General features: G+C 38.9%; 2 protein-coding genes across 2 annotated transcripts; both read right to left on the reverse strand.

Moving 5' to 3' along the window:
- Window positions 1-293: 293 nt before the first annotated feature.
- On the reverse strand, window positions 294-4,296 carry LOC141906203 (uncharacterized). Its single transcript, XM_074795444.1, has 12 exons — window positions 4,286-4,296; window positions 4,020-4,197; window positions 3,590-3,878; window positions 3,262-3,327; window positions 3,132-3,164; window positions 2,918-2,935; window positions 2,374-2,615; window positions 1,843-1,998; window positions 1,529-1,709; window positions 1,369-1,425; window positions 1,090-1,212; window positions 294-807 (listed from the first exon to the last, which is right to left on the reverse strand). The coding sequence occupies exons 1-12, from the start codon at window positions 4,294-4,296 to the stop codon at window positions 446-448; spliced, it is 1,716 nt and encodes a 571-aa protein (XP_074651545.1). The 3' UTR covers window positions 294-445.
- A 9,433-nt stretch (window positions 4,297-13,729) lies between these two features.
- On the reverse strand, window positions 13,730-16,525 carry LOC141905031 (angiopoietin-1-like). The gene is made up of 4 exons (XM_074793744.1): window positions 16,155-16,525; window positions 15,442-16,030; window positions 15,138-15,206; window positions 13,730-14,571 (listed from the first exon to the last, which is right to left on the reverse strand). Exons 1-4 carry the CDS (start codon window positions 16,491-16,493, stop codon window positions 13,922-13,924), a joined length of 1,647 nt encoding a protein of 548 aa, XP_074649845.1. The 5' UTR covers window positions 16,494-16,525; the 3' UTR covers window positions 13,730-13,921.
- Between the last annotated feature and the right edge of the window lie 2,656 nt (window positions 16,526-19,181).

Raw genomic sequence — 19,181 nt, forward strand, 5'->3', positions numbered from 1 at the left:
CGTTGTTTAGCATTTTTCAACGCCGTGTTTAACAGAGAAGTGTCTGCATTTTTCTGGCCTAGCGAGCAAGTTTTATCGTCAGTCGCGGGATCGTTTAACGGCGATTGACGCGAGAAACTGTCTAGGTATCCAGAACAAAATCTAACTAAAGATGCGCTTTCCCAAATACATGTAGCTTGCTTCTGAGAAATGATTGAACTGCCAGTCTTTGAAAGGGTGAAACAGGCAGGCAAGTAATAAAACTATCTGAAATAAGCAACACTTTTGGTTGAGACTTATCGACAACCGTTTATTGCGAGTTGTTGATATGATTTGCACCGGTGAAAAAGCGGGAACATAGATAATAAGATGTATAAGATATATAGGATGCTAGGCATGTATAGATATATAGGAAACGAGACTTCAAAGGTCCCGATTCGAGATTAGAAGAGATGATTTAAAAAGCTTATTTGCCACATCCACCATGGCAGCCCTTTCCACCTGAGCTACTGGACATCTGACCACTCCCCAGAGACATCATTTTTCCACTGCCCGATGACATCATTTGTCCACTGCCGGATGACATCATTTGTCCACTGCCGGATGACATCATTTGTCCACTCCCCGATGACATCATCTGACTGCTACCACCACTATAACTAAAACTACTCATCGCCATCCCACTTGAGCTTTGTACCATCCCAGCCCTCATCTGCATGGCCTGTTGCTTGACGCTGGCTAAAGAGTAACCTTTGGGATAGCAGATAAGCAATACTGCATTACCAACCTCTTCCTTGTATGACTCTAGTCCACTAGCACATGTACGCGCTGAAAGGACAAAGCGAAAGTCTTTACCACACGCTAGCATAAGCCTAGCACATTTTAAGTAATTAGCCTGTATAGGCCAAAAGGCTACCATGCTTTTCACCTTTAAGCGGTTGTGTCGGTGAAAGGTATGCAGATTTTCACTAAGTAGATAATCTTGTTGAAGTTCAAATAATCTTCTCAAATTCATATCTAAAAATTTGGGTCTTGGTCACCGACAAGGAGTGTCCACCCCTAGAATAACCCATGAGATCGTAATCGTTCAACAAATAAAGATCTCCCTACCTGCACCCTGTTTGAAGCATTGTCCACTGCCAACCTTCTGATATCCAGCCGGACAGCTTGCGGATTGGATTGTGGATGATTGGGACGTTGAAAATGAGCTCTTAACATAGACAGTCATCATGCCTATGAATTACATATAGATAATATTCAATGGTGATCCTTATAACGGGTTTGTTCAGTTCAACGAATCAATTCATCAATCCAATTCAGTTACAGATAAGACTTCCGTGGTCTCATGATACTCAATGAAATACGAATTATATCTTCAGTAGTACATACTTTGCGTAATCTGCATGAAGTGCTGAACGACGTTTGCGGGAATTGACACATACTTTACTGAAAATTGAGCATTCAATAGTTCACACTTGACTCTTGATATGTTATATCCAGAGATAAAACCGACGAAAAAGGCTAGGACATGTTGCAAATGTTTCAGTACCTTTGACGAAAATTGTTAATTTGCTGACAAGGAAAGTCACGAATGAACTCGGGGAATAAGAAGTCACTATGAACATGCTCGCAGGTTTTAGTGGCGCGATGACTTGCGTTTCAAGGACAGTTTTCGGCATCATGAACATAAACCCGAAATATTTCACGAGGTCTTGCATTGTAGTCTTCATCTGAAGCGATACAAGAATTGAAGCTAATTATTACTTTGAAATTTGACGTGTTTAATGTTAACCAGTTTTGTGTCCGCATTTTCATTATATATATTCATTAGAATTACTAAAAAACTACCACAATTTGATTCACCTTTGGAACAGTTGCTTGGGGAATGTTAAATTTCCCTGCAAATAGCAGTAGACGATTTGATCCAGGACGAAAGCCATTCGGTTGCTGCATCACATTGGCCAGAGTCGTGAATGCCAGTGCGAGATTCATCTGGTCATCTTTACCGGAATATACTATCTTTAATAAAGACAATCATTTTCAATCATTCGCAGTAGCCACTGATTACCAATTTAACAGTGCTCTGTTAGTATGTATTTATAAAAAAAATACAGTTGCTCTTTTTGGCAATTTTGGAAATGTTCCCTTTGTGCAAATATTATTATTATAGACTTTAGAACTGCCCTTTTCGGGTTTCTCTGCCCCCCTTAAAATTCTTATGCTAGGTACGGCCCTAAGGTAAGGAAATATTTATTTTCAGTAGATATTACGGATTGGCATGACGGATGGAAAATGAATATATGGTGGGTCCATGACTTCTTTTTATCATTGACAAGAAGAATACACGAATACATGTTCACCACCTGTATTCACACATTAAAATATGCAGGTTACCTCTTTCAGAGATGTGGTGACCATTTCTGTCAGTCCGCTTTGACCGTTAGCCATTGTTGGCAATGACACGTATTTTATTCCGCTGCCATCGCCGTATATGATATGAATCGTCATGAATTCTGGCGAGATTTCGTACTGTTTTACGATTTCGATAATGCCGGACTTATATCCATCGAACTCGGACTTTTTGGTGTCTTTCGACGTATCCATTATGTAAATCAGCTCCATTTTCACTTTATGCGCTACAAATATGTTTTTGTATAGGTTTTTGAATTCATACATGTGTTTATCGATAGCAAACACATTTACCCTACGGTATCATTGATAAGTTTTACTGTTCCCAATTTCCAAGGCTAAGCTTGAACAAAATAGATATTTCTCAATATTTCACTTGGTATTGACCTAATTGGTTCTTTCTATTAGCCAAAATATTAGTAGAATTAGTCATCATTTTAAGAATATACACTCCTACAAGCTAGACAAAATGTCTACCAAAAAATCAAAATAATTCCAGTAACTTTGAAGTAGCAAATAGCTTACTCACCTTTAGGTTTTTCTTGAGCTGTTGGGAAAAATGAGAAAAATGACTTAACATATCAAAGCAGGCCCTTTCAAAATTTTCAAATTGATTTATTCTCTCCAGATTTTCTGCCCCAAAGTAATATTTAATTCTTATTTATATATCTATATATCTCCTTATTAGAACAATCCTTTTTTGAGCTATTCACTGTTGACCTGACTCAATTGATGTGATTTACCTGTGAATCTTGATGGCAGAACCTTTGAAATAGCTTTAAAAATGAAATAAGAAAATATATTAGTAATTACTTCCTTTAGTTATCCTGTCAGCAGTTTTACCTATCGCTTAAATTTTTTGTTGACACTTACCAGAAGGGGTATACATCGTTTTGAATGTCGTTAAATCTTTTATATTTATCGGCTTCATTGCCAAAACTAAAATTGAAGGTAATCGATCAAGGAACAAAGCAACCATGTACTTGGCAAATTACTATCAAGAAAATTTCTTGAAGAAAAATGCATTTAATGTTCATAAAGATATGTTGAGGTCATTCATCTGGATTGACATAGTGACTCAATCAGCCGCTGGCAGGCATGGCAGTAGTGACTTAACAGCAGCAAAATGTTCTTGAGTAAAATATAGAGGAATCTACAAAGTGTGACTTACCACAAGATACTTAATGTTGGATTCACTTACCACGGTATGTTGGATTTCGAACGACCTTGATGAATGAAGTGAAAATCGATACTGGCGTCATGCTCGGTTTATACGAGATAGAATGAACGGACTTGCTGGTCGGAATTATGCGACTAAGATAGCCCGTATCATCGGGTGTCGTACCGGCTGGTACCGTAAACGTCAAGTACATTTGCGATAACTTTTGCAGCAGCGTTTTGAATTTCGGCTCGTCACTTTTCGGTCTAAACGAGCCGAAGAGGTAAAGGTTACTTAGTAGGTTTCCATTACTTCTCGGTTTCGACACCAACTAAGAGAAAAAGATCGTTGATGATAAGTTGGGTGATAAATTTGATAAATATGGATATGAACTTATATGAATGAGATAATCTCGGATACGAAGGAAGGTGGTGTCCTAAACGATATGGAAAGGCGTATCAAAATTTCTTACCGCGGCTACAACTTGAGTGAGCTCTGCTATATTCGGTTCTTGGTCCGTGTGTGGAAGATCGTTGATTTCTTTGATCATCTGCGCCACGGGTTTCACGCCATCGACATTGATGACCTTGACATTCGAGCCTCCAACATACACAATGATTATGGTGGTAGCAGACGGGCTGATTTCGTATCTGCGAGCGTAAAACAAAAGACCCCACTATGGAAAAAGGTGATCCAAGGTATTTCGGTTTCGGTGAAATGTATGGTAATACCGGATACCTGTTAATCATATCGATGACTAGTGTTTTGAAATTCGTAAACGTTTCTTTCGGAACTCTCTTCGATCCGTCGAGCAGAACGAAAAACTGATGAGGTCGTTTGTCTGTAAATGGAAATAAGTATGGGCAGCCCCATAATCGTATTCATTTTACCAAGCTAATCATCACGTTGGTTTTTATTATACCTTTGTTAGATTCAGTAGGTATCTCGTTGGCAGGACTGCCTTGTCCTGATGGCTGTTTCGGTGTTTTCCCACCTGTCTTGGACGGCTTTGGATTTGTCCCTATATGAAAGATAGGTCGTCTGTTCAAACCGAATTCGATTCGAGCAAAATATCAACAAATCGTCGAAGATTTTTGATGAATCATTAGACAAGTTATGAGAACAGCATTCATGAAATGGCGTACCGGGGGATCCATCAGGTTTGCTTGGATTACTGGGCGAACCCTTCGAAGGTGTATTGGGTTTTGTCGGGCTGCTTGGTTCTGATGGCTGTTTCGGTGTTTTCCCACCTGTCGTGGACGGCTTTGGATTTGTCCCTATATGAAAGATAGGTCGTCTGTTCAGACCGAATTCGATTCCAGCAAAATATCAACAAATTGTCGAAGATTTTTTATGAATCATTAGACAGGGTATGAGAACAGCATTCATGAAATGGCGTACCGGGGGATCCATCAGGTTTGCTTGGATTACTGGGCGAACCCTTCGAAGGTGTGTTGGGTTTTGTCGGGCTGCCTGGTTCTGATGGCTTTTTCGGTGTTTTCCCAGATGGCTTGGATGATTTTGGATTATTTCCTACAAGAAAAATCCGTCGAGTTTATCAGGCTGAATACGATTCGAGCAAAATATCCGCGCATTATCGAGGATATCCGAGAAATTACGTACCGGTAGATCCACTAGGTTTGCCTGGATTACTGGGTGAACCCTTTGATGGGGTTTCGGGTTTTGTCGGGCTGCTTGGTTTCGACGGCTTTTCTGGTGATTTCCCAGCTGGCTTAGATGGCTCAGATTTTCCTGTATGATATGAGATTCGTCATTTTATTCAGTTTGAATTCGATTCGAGGCAAAATATCCACTATCATCGAGTACATTGGATGAATCGTACGAATCGGCATAGTATTCAAGAAAATAATGTACCAGGTTTGTCGTTAGAACCATTTGGATTACTCGGTGAACCCTTCGAAGGAGTGTTGGGTTTTACTTTCCTTACAGTAAGTTTTGGATTAACCGATTTGACCTTTTTGTCCGTCGTATCTGAATAATTGAAAATATTTCTTTTGAAAAATCGTTAGATCGTGTCATTAAACTGAAATTCGTTCAACGCAAGATCTCACCAATGCTTTTCTTGACATCGACTGTAAAGAATAAAGAAAATGTTCATTGGTTTCAAATCATCACAGGAGTTAAGTATTGTGAAAACCAAAATGGCTAGAGGCGAAATACCTGTTACGGTTGTAGATGGTAGTAGATCGCCAGAAACCAAGCTGCCTGACTTTGGAATAGCCTTCGGAGTTTCTAAAAAACAAAGTAAAAAGTAGTGAATAAATGTCGAAAAGCGCTTTTACTTAAAACGACACACTTGGTTGAATATATTGAATTATAGAAGAGAAATGTGCTCAAACTAAATCAAATCAACTGTCAAAGTGAATTGAATTAGAGGAGTTGCCGGGCTACAAATGGTAGTCTACTAGCTCTAGTATGAGCAGTTTTGATATTTCTATTCATTTATTTATCTATTGATTCAATATAGTTTTAATATCTGCGTAAACCTTAATTTACAATCAGGGCTGTAAGCAGTAACTGAAATATATGGTGGCAAAATGTCGGAAAAGATGTTTCCGTAGCCCGAGTGGTATAGCACATATCTTGAAACTATCATAGATTTTACTTACTGGGTGCTTTTTTAACTATCGTAGAGACGTATGTGACGATGCTAGTGATTTCGGTTTTGGGCGCTAAACTTCCAGCTGGCACAATCGATGTATAAAAACTTTTATCAGCGGGTACAGATGCGATTGGTATCATTATGATATACACGTATTGCTGCAAGATAGTGAATATCTGTACTATCTTATCTTTTGGTTCACCTGAGCCAGGTTTGAAGGAACCTATAAGCATCGTGGGCCGAGGGGTGGGTGCATCGGTCCTCCAGATGTAGCCATTGACGTCTTGGATAATGGTGACGATGAATTTCATGCCAAGATACGTCGTCGGTTTCGAATTCGGGAATTTTACACTTTTCACCATCGATAGGTATGCACTCGTCCAGTCCATTTGATTCTGATCGGAATCGTCATTCGGTCCCAATGCACCGATAGGTAGAATCAATACACTGTTTCCTTGTAGGATGAAAACCCATATATTTGTGAATTTCGGCGATATCCAATACATGTTGATCAGTTTCACAATGATAGAAATCGATTCCTGGAAATTCTTCTGGCCAGTGTTCGATGAACCGTCAATGACGATGAGAAAATCGTAGCGTTCTTTCACTGTAAATGGATTGTGCCATTATAGATATTATATATTATAATAGATTATATTAATATAGATAGGACATTATAGATATGTCCTATGCATGTTTAGGATCATTGTAATATGACGACGGATAAAAGCCTAGTTTTCAAGAACGTCTTCTAGCCACGATAAAAACGCTCGTGAATTCAACATATTTGGCCTACGGGTAGAATCGCTGGCAAAGCAATCATACGGTGAGAAACCGCAGCGAAAATATTATCTCATAAAAACAAACAAAGCAACGGTTCCCTGTCTGACAATTGCCAGCATTTGCCGTAATGAAAAGGCTGCGTTATTGTAATTAGATAGTTGTGAGGCAACCTTCCGCAAAAAACGTGTGTCTCTAAGATCTGCTTTTTTCGATTTTGCGACATGTTTGTGTTGCGAGAAAAACCGCTACATATTCGCCGCTTAAGGAATCTTGTAAAACCATGTTGAGATAAATACATCCTCCCACGGCAGGGATTCGAACCTGATGGCATCGCTACACTCAGCCACGGCACAAACCCCTCAGTGCCACAGTAGACCGGGTGCGCAGGTACATGCGCAGCTTTGCCGCACTTGCGGCACCAAACAGATTGCTCGTTGTATAATCGCTGAGGTAAATTTCACGGAAGAACTATAAACACAACTTGCCTATAAATGGGTTGGCTGACAATGACGTCATCTAAGCAACGCGTGTAGCTGCGCACTCGGTCTAGTGTGGCAGGGTTTCGTACCGTGGTAGTCTCGTGGCAGTCTCCCTGTCGGGGGAGGATGAGATACATAATGAAATGGTATTTCTACATACCTTTCTTTGACACGTCAACTTGAGCACCATTGCTTCCTCCCGCACCTCCTTTCGTTATCGTTTTGGCGGTTGTATACTCCGATGGTAGACTCATTCGATCTCCAGTAATTATACCTAAATGAAGACTCAGTCAAAATAATGCTGCTTATTTTAATGATACGGACAGATCATCGTATTAATACATAGACAAGGCGATTTCAAATCAAAGTTAAGGACAGGAACTATCGAATATCAACGTTGATTTCAAAATATTTTCGATACCGGGGTTAGACTTAATCCATAACTGTGAAGCTTTACCAGAATTTGTTACCTGAATTTTTGAATGGTTGGACTGAAAACAGAGAAACAGATGAAATAAATTTCAGATATCAACGTATCCCATCAGTTATATCAGTCTAAGGCATCGGCTTTCTAAATAAACGATAAATCGCAGGCCCACTTACTTTGCATCACGAAATATCTCGAATCGATGAAATATTTGGGGGATTTCGGATACGGTTCTGAAACAGAGACATGTATTAGATATGAATCGACTCCGCGTTTAAACGTAAACGACAATGGATTTCGTTTCAAAGCGATATGATATATTACGAGATTTGTAAGTTGTGACGCTCGATTTGATGTTAGAAATGATAGCGTCCGGTGAACCAGCACTTAAAGTCGTCTTAACTCCTAGGGTTTTGAAGAAAGCCGCGTTATTCGTTTTGCCAAACGGGATGTATATCGGAAACATGTAGACGGATATGTATTTCGTCCACAGTTCGATCATCAGCGATCGCCACGACGGTTCTACCGGGGTACCGATATCACCTGCAAAAAATATACCGGTACATCGTTACCCAAAATGGAACATGTACTTCTTAATGAAAACAGTGTGCAGGCTAACTGACAGTTAGAACTCATTGCCGCAGCTATCAAGTCTTATAAAAAATCCCTAAAATACGCTGGCTTTAGGGGCCACATTTTCCCTGAAAAATCTGCTTCGAAATCAAGTTTTAGAGTGAAAAACGATTCATATCAAAGTTGTCTTGATGCTTGCCTTGTTGTTATTTGGTATGGGTTAGAAAATGCAGATAATGTCATAGGAAAAAGATTTCGCTATAGTTAAATGCTGCTTCATGACGAATTCCTGACCAAACGCTCTTCAATTTACCAGGTTTTATTTTGAACGAAAATGGTAACACTCACCAATAATGAAGAACAATTTCGTCACGTCCGTTTCCCTTGACAGAAAGCGTTGCAGTAACAGCATAGCCAGACTTTGCGTGGTAGCGTCAAAATTAGGCTCTGCGTTATCCTTGTAATGCAAATCCTTGTCTATTTGCTTAGTATACGCGTCAACGTAAGCTTTCTCTAACTTGTCTTCGGCTCCAAATTCTGGAATTAGTTGGACCATATTTCCGGACGCCTCAATGACAAGCAAATGAACGTAGTTTTTGGAGATGAAGAACGTTTGCAGCAATGCCTTCACGAAATCATGCGACTGTTCGTAGACCTTTTTACCGGTAGCTTTATTGTTGCCGATCAGAATAACTATATCAAGTTTCATCTTGGTACCATCGGCTACAAACAATATAATGGATATTACGAATGAAAAAAAAAGAAATTAGAAATTGATAGTTGAGATCTATTTGAAAATAGTGATGAATTATATTCTAAGTATGGAATGAATTATACGATCTGCACAGTGCCCAACTCATTCCTCGAATTACAACGAAACACTGAGCAAGACCAAATTTTCTTCTAAACGCAAATTGGACAGAAAAGAAACTATACCACCTTCAGTTTCCGCAGCTAAAATCCATTTCAAGGATCTTTGTCAGGAGGTCTTGGAAACCCCAATCAACATTGCATCTTTCCGAAGAACCTTAAAGCCAAGATGAGGCCTTCAAAAAGTCCCAGAAAAAGGCCTTGTTATAAGAGTAAGTGTAGAAGAGTTTGTTATTTAAACTGACGCAAATAAAGCGTATTGGTTATTATAGTATGATACTCATTTCAGTGCGAAATATAACTTTGGATAATTGGTTCCATTGGCAAAGATCATACACTTACCGGATCCACCACTGGATTCCCCTCCGCCGCAGCTGCCACCCATACACCCGCCAGGCCTTCCATCTACAACAAAAAAGTGATTTATCATTTCGATGGTTACCCTTTAACCTGCTTATCAAAAATTGAATATTTCACAATAATTTTGAACAGTTACATTCGTGTTCTTAAAAATAGCGCTATTGATTGCTATCGATAGTGTAGTTAGGCTGTTTATACGTATAGACTTCACTTACGGATGACGCTTGTTGTGATAATCAAAGTTAGTAATAACACAGTAACGTGCGACGCCATCGTTACTACAATACTGTGTCTGAAAGGAACGAGGTTAGATCGTTTTAAATTCGAGAATCTCAATTCAATAAGGTGGTTCCTAAAGTGTAGAAATGTTTTGGGAAATATATTTTCATTGAACAATGTCCAATGTTTATTCCGAGTAAGTTACTCGAAGTTCTCAGTTAAAAGTGATTTTGGAGGTGTATGCTACGGAAGCATCCCGGAGACATCATTAAGGAAAAAGGGGACATCATTAACGAACAAATTGAAATTTGATTTAATATCGAGATATGTCTTAACATGAAATCATTTACGATTGATAAATCGATTTCCCGATTATGTCGAGTTATCATCTCAACATGGAATCAGAAATTCTTTTATTTAATTCTAATTTCGACTTTTCGTCCGGATCCTCTGCCATCTAGGATACATAATTTACCATTAATAAAAAGTTTTGCCGTTTTCGTGTTGAGACAACACAACTCTCCTTATGAATTTGATGTTGAATTATTATCTCCACTTAAGAGGATTTACGAAAGGTTTGATTTTATGTCGAGATAATAACTCGAAATAAAAACAGAAAAACTTGTTGGTGAATCGTAAATGAATAAATGTCAAAATAAAAAACCATCTTAATTGCACTAAACATGTGGTTAATAGCTCTTGTCTTAAACAACTGTATGACAATTACGTTACCTCTTGCCTTAAGCAATTGTATGACAGGCCTCTTGCCTGAAACAACTGCATGACAGTTACGTTACATCTCGCCTTAAACAACTGTATGACAGCTACGAGCAATCATCTAAATAATAATTTAGATAATTGCTCGTAGATGACAGTTACGTTAAAAAAAGATTATCGTTAATCAAAATTTTCTTGATCGTAAACGACGTCTCTGAGACGGCAGTGGATCTCGACAAAAAAGTCGAATTTTGAAATTAAAGAAAATTTCTGATTTTATGTTGAGATAATAACTCAACCGTACATGATTGGGATACATCTCGACATAAAATACCATTTTCCTAGATTATGTCCCCAGGACGCTTCCGTAGTGCGCCGAGTTATCAACTCGAAATTAATTCAGTTTTCTCAGAACAGATTTTTAGAAGTTTATTAATTTGTTAATACACGTCTGTAACCTACGAAGGCCTCCTGGGCACATTGATTGATTTTTAAAACATTTTTTCAGCCATATCTATCCGCGTCTATATAAAAAGCACAGATAAGCATGGCGGACTTTTCTGCACCTTTATAAAGACGCATATAAATATGTCTCGGAAAATGTAAACAAAAAATAAATCAATGTCCCCAGCGCGCCGTCGTAGTAACCGAACATTAATGGAGTCTTTTAATCTCAAAAAACATTTTTATTTAAAGAGTTTTATAACTAGTCCCTGTTACAACAAAATGCATAAATCGTAAAGAGCTTTGAGATTGTTTTAATGTAAAGCGCTTTTAGAATGATCATTATCATTGTTATTAATTCCTAGATAGTAAGTCGTAATAAACCAGGTTTTTTCAGTTAAAAGTGATATTGGGGTGACGTATATGCCGAGTAAGCAACTCGAAATAAACTTCAAAAATTACTTTCTACCGAGAAAATATCATATTCCGAGTTGTTGCTAAGTTGAATAAACCTCAAATTGCTTTTCAGATTGCTGTTTGACTTAAAATATTTCTGTGGCCTCCGATGAATTTTTTTTTGAATAATTCAAAAAATGAAGCGCGTCAGATGACCAATGCGAATCTTATAGTAGATTCATTAAGTAATTTGGGCATATTTTGGACCGACATCATAATGCATTTATGTATCACATGAGATACTAATTCTGCAAAAATCATAAAGAATAAGATGAAAAAAGTAGAATAGTTCTTACCTGTAAACAACAGACCCCAACTTGGACTGATTGAACTACGTGTACGAATAACACTCTTATATAGACCAAGTAAGAGCTTAACTTTGCAATTACCTAACATAATTCTATTCAAATCTAGACATCGTTAAAATTGGTAAGGTAATTGCACAATTGAATTATCGTTCTTTTAAACCGCGTTACTCCAATTAATCTTTCTTCAACGGAAAGAATTAGCAGTAATCAATAGCTTTACAAAGCCGGCATCCAGAAATAAGTCGTATTTTTAGTTTGTAAGGCGGTTAATTCGAAGTACGTGAAATAAATCTATCATAGCCATCTGTCCGTTACGATATAGAATAAAAACCGTCTCAAGTAATTCGTACTAATTAATTTGTACATTGTCTGTAAATAGGATTTCTGTATTTATTTGTGTCCAGTAAAGATATTAATACAATAACAATAATAATAATAACAATGATGATAATGAAATTTCATATGATTCAATCTTATATAGCGCTCAATATCACGATGAGTCAAAGCACTGTACAGAAAAATATACCACATTACAGATCCATTGAGCTAAAACATTTCAGTTGTAAGATTCATTAAAAAATGTGTGATTTATTAAGTTTTTTCTTAAAAATTTGAACTGACCCAATCTCCCGAATATATTTTGGAAGTAAGTTCGATAGTATTGGAGGGATAAAACTAAAAAATTGGCTAACAATATTTCTCTTTCGGGTAGGAGGTTTATACGAAATAGATTTATCATGACCAGATCTAAGATGACGACTATAGGACCCAGGACCCAATTCAACAGTTGTGAGTTAGAGTTAACTCTGAGTTAAAGTTAGTTCATTTTAAATTAGTTAATTTCGAGTTGACCCAGTTCCACAGTTGTGAGTAAAGATTTAACTCAGTTAGCTAGGAGTATATTATACGGTAATAAAAGCTGAGACAGATAAGTTGTGGCAATGGGTTTTAGTCAAGGGAAACAAAGAGATCCGAACGATGTAAAGCAATATACAAACAGACAGGCATCATTATTTTCATTAATTTTGGATAACTCTGTATCTTCGATTCTGGTGCACGGTCTAACTGGGAATTCATTTCTTGTGAAGAAAATAGCATGCACGGTGTTCCTGAAAATTCAATTTCATTTTCAGCTAGAAATTTATCTCAGAAAATAAATTCACTTTAAATTTACTTTAAACAAATCTTTAATTATCTGCAAGAAAAAAGGACATTGCTACCAATTTCTTTCTCATATATTTCGTGATCAAAAAATCTTGGCGTGGCTCGAATCAGCCACTATAGTATGCCGACTGTAATACATTGACATACCTCGGCTACCTGCAAACGGAATACTGCTAGTTGAAAGAACTACTGCATTCGCTAGGACTCGCAAGCCTGTGAAAAACACTGGTGGCATCGTGGCATCTCCATTACCACTAAGCTGCAAATGCTGCTCTCATTGGCCCTCAAAGGTGTGCCGATATTGGAAAGCATATCGACGCCTCTGAGATAACTGTTATCGTATCGGCCATACAGCGCTGAAGCTATATGAGTGTGTTACTGACCTCCCAGACCCTTCCTTTCATCAGCATCAGAAAAAAACTGAATTGATTTGTGCATGTAAAGTGAGAAAAAACGGCTCTAATGTAAATCATCTTTGGTAGCATCACTCTTGAACGGCTTCACAAAATCATGGACCGCACTGGGGATGATGGCCTGGCGAGCTGAAAACATGGTGATAAAATGCTGTTGTCGGCTATTCCTCTTTTCTGTGAAATAGGACTAAACCGCTGTTGTCTCTTTAGTCGACATCCTGGGACAAGATGACAGGCTCTGAGACTGACGATGATTCTGACCGTAATAACTGCTGATGACGTGGCATTCACATCTGAACTATACATTGAACATGCTTTATAGATATAGATGTAGATGTCAAAAATCATGAAACAAATCTCTTTTATTTCATAAGATTTTAAGTATTGTGCATACACAATGTATAGAATGCATATTTTACAGGTTCAATCAGATGCATAGCGTGAAATACTCTAGTAAAAGAGAAAGTCATTTTACAGTAGAAAGCACCCTGTTAATATTCCGCACAATCAGAAAACAATTTACCACTGTGACAGGTATCTACGGGTTTAAGGGCCTGATTTTCATTTCAGCGCGTTTTAGTGAGTAAAAGTCCGATTGTTTTAACGTGTACCACACGGTACCGTCGGCAAACGTCTGTCCTCCTCTGGAGTACCAGGATGTATGATAGACCCCGTTCAGGTTGCTGAAATAACAACTATTGTACCACCATCCACCCTTGTTGTCCGTCGCGCAGTTTCTCGCGTGCAAATCGTTGTCCACGTCCTCGGCGCTGAACGCCATATTATCGTGGTAACTCAAAGAGTCGCCGGCGTTACCTTGGTAACCGTTCACGTGAATACGGTATTGGCTGACTTCATCGTCGATTAGGAAGTTCGTGTATTCCGCGTAAGCCCGATTTCCCTCCCAGTCCCACAGGTCGATGCGTAGCATATACTTCTTCTGGTTGGTCAACTTGTACAGCATCTCGTTACCGATCCAAAATTCGTCGTACGGGTTTCCGAAACCGAATTTGTATTCCAACCAGCGCCGGTTGAAATTCAGCGAACCGTGAATGCGTCTCTGCAGAACCAACCAACCTGTCTTGTTGAACATCTCGCAGTATACGCTCTCCCACGTCGTCGAACCTTTCGGTTTGATCTGATAGACAGCCGGAGTCTTGTATCCGAATCGGTAAACATCGTGACAATCTGCAAAGAGTTAAATAAGGAATACTGCGGAATCGGTATACACTCTGCCTCACGGAAAGAATGGGACCCGCTATTAGAGGTATTATACATCATATGGACGTCGAATAAGCAGTGAACTGTGAGCGTTTACTACAGTTAACTGCTTAACAGCCAATATGATGCGCTGTGACATCAGGCGCATTACCAATAGTCGACCTTAAAGAACTAAATGCAGCATAGTAGAGGCCAAATATACAAGTCCAATAAGAATGCCCGCTATCATAAATCGATAATCTGTAGACAAAATGAAATGACTGACGCATGAGATTATGTCACTTTTTATACCTGTTGCACAGTCATTTTCACCAGTCTAAGGCCGATTTAGTTCTATAGCCAATCTAACAACTCGCTATGTTTTGGACCACTTCTGGACTGAGTCGACTGGACTGTCACGATTGTGGCCTGTTTCAGTGAATACGTCGTAACGCGTTCTTAAATCGAGTTGATGAGTGATAATATACATTGATAGATCGTTGCCCTCGCCTGTTTGCACGACCTCCGACGATGATTCCCGAATCATATCTTACCTTGAGGTACATTTTCATCGGTAATATCCACAGCTGTTTTCGGCGCTCGTTTCTGGTTCGCATTCGGGTCTGAAATGAATAATGATCGTCGTTGGAAACACTGGAGTGCGCATTTCGGAAACTTCTATTAATCAAAGAAGATACGAATGGAAGATCAATTGAATAATGCCCACAAAGGGGAATTTCGTAGAATATTTTGAAGTACGAAAAAAAGGATTTCGAAAATCGGAGTTTGAATTGCTTGTTTGACACGGGAGAGCACGTATGATGCACGTAAGTGTATGAAGTAATAGGTTATACGCACTCGGCCGGTCAACGGGTATAGTCGTCATGTTGAAGTCGTTATCATTTCCTCCGATTTTGATGATAGCCCTTTGTAGGTACGAATTTTCGTAACGAAGCAACGCCAGCTGGTCTTGAATCTTCGAATTCGACATGCGAATCCGTGTTTGCAGTCCGCGAAGATCTTCGATTTCCATGCGCAGCAGGTTTATGTTTCGTTTGATCTCGTCGGTGATGCCTTGTTGTTCGCTCTGCTGCAACTTCATCGCCGTGCCTTGCGACAGTATCTCTTGTAGCGTCTCTTTGCCGGAATTTTTGAATTTCACCATGTCCGACTGCAGATCGCTGTGGGCCAGCGTAAGCTGTTGGATGCCGCGTTGAAGGTCTTGGATCTCCCGCTTGATCAGAAGCCATTCGGCTTTCAAGTCGCCTATCTCGTTACGGAGTGAGGCGAACTTCGTCTGCAGACTGTCGGACTGAACTTTGAGGTCGTCCCCTAACGAAATCAGCTGCTGTTGTCCGTCGGTGGTCAGGGTAGCACCGTCGCTACCTGGGCTAGTTGCTCGAGCCTTCAATTTTAACTTGTCTTGCTTGGTTTCTAAAGCGAGCAGCTAATTAATGGAAAACATATCATAAATATCCTGCCAAACATAATGCCATCTTATTCTCACGTTAGGAATTTACATGTCGAAGACGGACTGGCTATAGGAGCCAACGAACAATTCGTAAACCTACCTTAACTCGAAGTTCTTGCTGGTCGATTCTCATCTTTACCGATTCGAGTTTATGTTCGAGAACTTGCTTCTCGACGTGATGCGTCAAATTCTTCGACTGCAGCAATTCCCTGAGCAGCTCGTTCTTGAAGCGATATAGCTCCTGCGTAAAATACGAAGATATGTTGCGATCTCGGATGTCCATCGCTTCCAGGCGTCTGGTGACGTCTTCGTTCGGTTTCCACACGTGGAAACTGTACACGCAATGTTGCTGGTCGTTCGAAGTGACGGCTACGGCACCGGTAGGAGCCCACGCCACTAAGGCCCCCGAAAGAAATATCGGTATGATAGACAGTAGCATTTTCGTAGAAAGACCACACGTTACATCGTACTCCGAACTATCGGAGTTAAATGAGAACGCCAAGTATGATGAATGGTTTACATCCGGATAAGCAATTTAATGAATATAAACATGACCCCGATATCCCCTTCTAAACGAGTGAGGTCTGACGTAACCTGAAATCGATTCAAAACATTCAACTCGAATGCTTGTAAAGAACAAAGGCAAATTCCTTCGGCGCATCATTCATGCGCCATTAATTCGCCTATTATTGAATTCCGAACCCCAGATCCACAGTTGTGAGTAAGAGTTAAATTTAATTTTCCTGAATCTGGATCCTGGAGTCCAAGTTTGACACATTCAAAATTTGCCCTTGTCCGTCACAAGCTTTAGGGATTAAACCCTAGGAATAAATCCAGAAAGAAATCAACCAAATCAAAGAATTTTCGTTTAGGAAAAATTCAATTATTTTCTTCATGACAAATTATCAATCCATTATATTGAAATTAAGTATTATATGCGTTAAATGGTCCTTTAAAGACATCACATTTTGAATATTTAGCATACATTAATTTGGAACAAACAACTAAATGAAATATTTGCATTACACACATCAGCGAATTTCTGCGAAATAATAACCTACTGTTAAAAGCTGAAATTACGTCCTGACAACGAAAATAACAGACCAGCTGTTCAATGAAATGTATACAATCAACATTATCAACAATCAAAAATTATGTTTTAAGCGTCGGTGCCTAATGCATCAAGGTAAACGAACGACATTGCAATTAACAGCTTCGCAGGCCCGTATTTAGGGGGTGGTTCAGATGCCTACCTTAACAACATTTGAGCATTGATTTAAAACATTCACTCATTGGTAACACTTTTTTGTCATTCGTTTTCGCTCAAAACATGCAAATACTTCCAAACTTAGTTCATTTCGAAGCAAAATTGTAGGAAATAAGAAGCAAACTTCACCCCAAACAAGCTATAGGAGTTGTAATATAGCTTCTCTTTGCATCTCATTTGTCCAAAATTTTCTACGTGACATCTCCCATGACCCGATACAGCATGGCTACCTAACAAAAAGTTCCACTTTCTAGAAAAAAGTTCCACTTCCATGAAAAAGGTTCAACGTTCATGGAAATAAAACCCTCGTTTTGCCCGCAAACGATAAAACGTGTAACGCACACGGGACGAAAAACGTTTTCAAATCAAGCAGTGCTTGTTTCGCGAAAAACGTTTTTCAGTTCGGCGTTTTGTGTTTTGCCTCCCCCGCACACGGCATGGCAAAAAACATCGAAAACGTTTTTTTGACGAGGAAAAAACGTTTTTTCGGTGCCGTGTGCGTTGGGCTTAACGCGTCCATTCAATCAGTTTCACGATGATCTCAGAATCGAGCAAATCCGTTTCATAACATATCGTATATTCATTGGCCAAGGCACTGATGATCATAAGTGCTTACATCAGTTGAAGAACCTCTTCGGTTTTAGCACTAGTTCCGATCGAGGTCGGAAGTTTACTCTCATACGAACCCAATTGCGCAGTAAAGGCGTAGTCTTACGTTGCTGGTGAATTTCATTTGTATTCATGCAAACCCAAAACTGCGAGAAACATCTACGAATTAAAAGACCAGATCAGTTGAACGTTAAAATCACGACTTCGCATCAGGATCATGGGGCATACTTATGTGCAGTCATCGCTGCAAGGCGAGTATTTAAAACTGCGCAAGTATTCCGTGACTTCAGTACATATTCGTAGTCTTAAACGTTACCGAAACAAATAGAGAATATACTCACATTTAACCGAACATTTCATCTAATGGCTCAGAATTTGGGAGAATTTATCAATGAAAGTGCGTATAACCTTAATGGGATACTGGCAACAAAATACCGGGTTATCCGTAGTGAAAATCAGTTTGTTTTCGATGAAATTCGAACTTGATTTTGAAGATTCAAAATCCGAAAGTTCTCACTCAGTTTATCGTATTGATTTCACTGAAAATTGATTAACTAATCGGATAAGTTGACTTGAATTTATGTAGAAGAAATTGAAGCGCAGTGTCACTAGCGATCCTTCCGGATTATGGCCCAACCCTCGCTTCCCTCAGTAACCTTGCCGGTATCCCATTGTCTGTAATCTCAACCTGTGCCTTTATCTTATTTGTTATTCGTAGTGATGTACGCCTTGACTGCGCAAGCGACCAGCGATCGCATAAAATGTCACACTTGATTTTACAACCGAGAATCTAATATCACGCGATTTAATAAACACATCAGGGGTTTTGTTTTTCTGGCAAATGGCCAACTACAAGCATACAAGTATCATGTATATATTTCAGATATGCGTGGCTCAATATGTTGTTAGTGTAAAAAGCAGCATATCTGACTCTCAGCGAGGAATAAGAAAGAAGTGTTCAGCATTTCGTGAACCGCAAATCGGCTAACGGCAGAAAGTGCTGATATTACTTTCAAACACTACTTTAAAAGTTTATTCAAGTTACTCTATGTCATAAAATACTAGTTTAAATGTGACGTCTAGAAACAAAGTTACCTATATTACTACCATAAACATTATCAAACGTCTCTTAATATCTACCATATACACTAAACTCAAGCTTATTACTCATAATGGAGAAAGTTTCGACACCGTTAGGTATATATATATATATATATATATATATATATATATATATATATATATATATAT

The sequence above is a fragment of the Tubulanus polymorphus genome, chromosome 5 (assembly GCF_964204645.1).
Source record: "Tubulanus polymorphus chromosome 5, tnTubPoly1.2, whole genome shotgun sequence".
Taxonomy (NCBI): Eukaryota; Metazoa; Nemertea; class Palaeonemertea; order Tubulaniformes; family Tubulanidae; genus Tubulanus; species Tubulanus polymorphus.

Excerpts from the sequence above, each read along its gene's own strand:
- LOC141906203 (XM_074795444.1), bottom strand. Across the intron at positions 1,999-2,373 it reads TCACCACATCTCTGAAAGAG|ATAGTATATTCCGGTAAAGA; the intron begins GTAACCTGCATA and ends TCTTTATTAAAG. Across the intron at positions 808-1,089 it reads ATGCTTCAAACAGGGTGCAG|CGCGTACATGTGCTAGTGGA; the intron begins GTAGGGAGATCT and ends TTGTCCTTTCAG.
- LOC141905031 (XM_074793744.1), bottom strand. The coding sequence starts at position 16,493 with ATGCTACTGTCTATCATACCGATATTTCTTTCGGGGGCCTTAGTGGCG. Across the intron at positions 16,031-16,154 it reads AGCAAGAACTTCGAGTTAAG|CTGCTCGCTTTAGAAACCAA; the intron begins GTAGGTTTACGA and ends TCCATTAATTAG. Across the intron at positions 14,572-15,137 it reads CGATGAAAATGTACCTCAAG|ATTGTCACGATGTTTACCGA; the intron begins GTAAGATATGAT and ends AACTCTTTGCAG.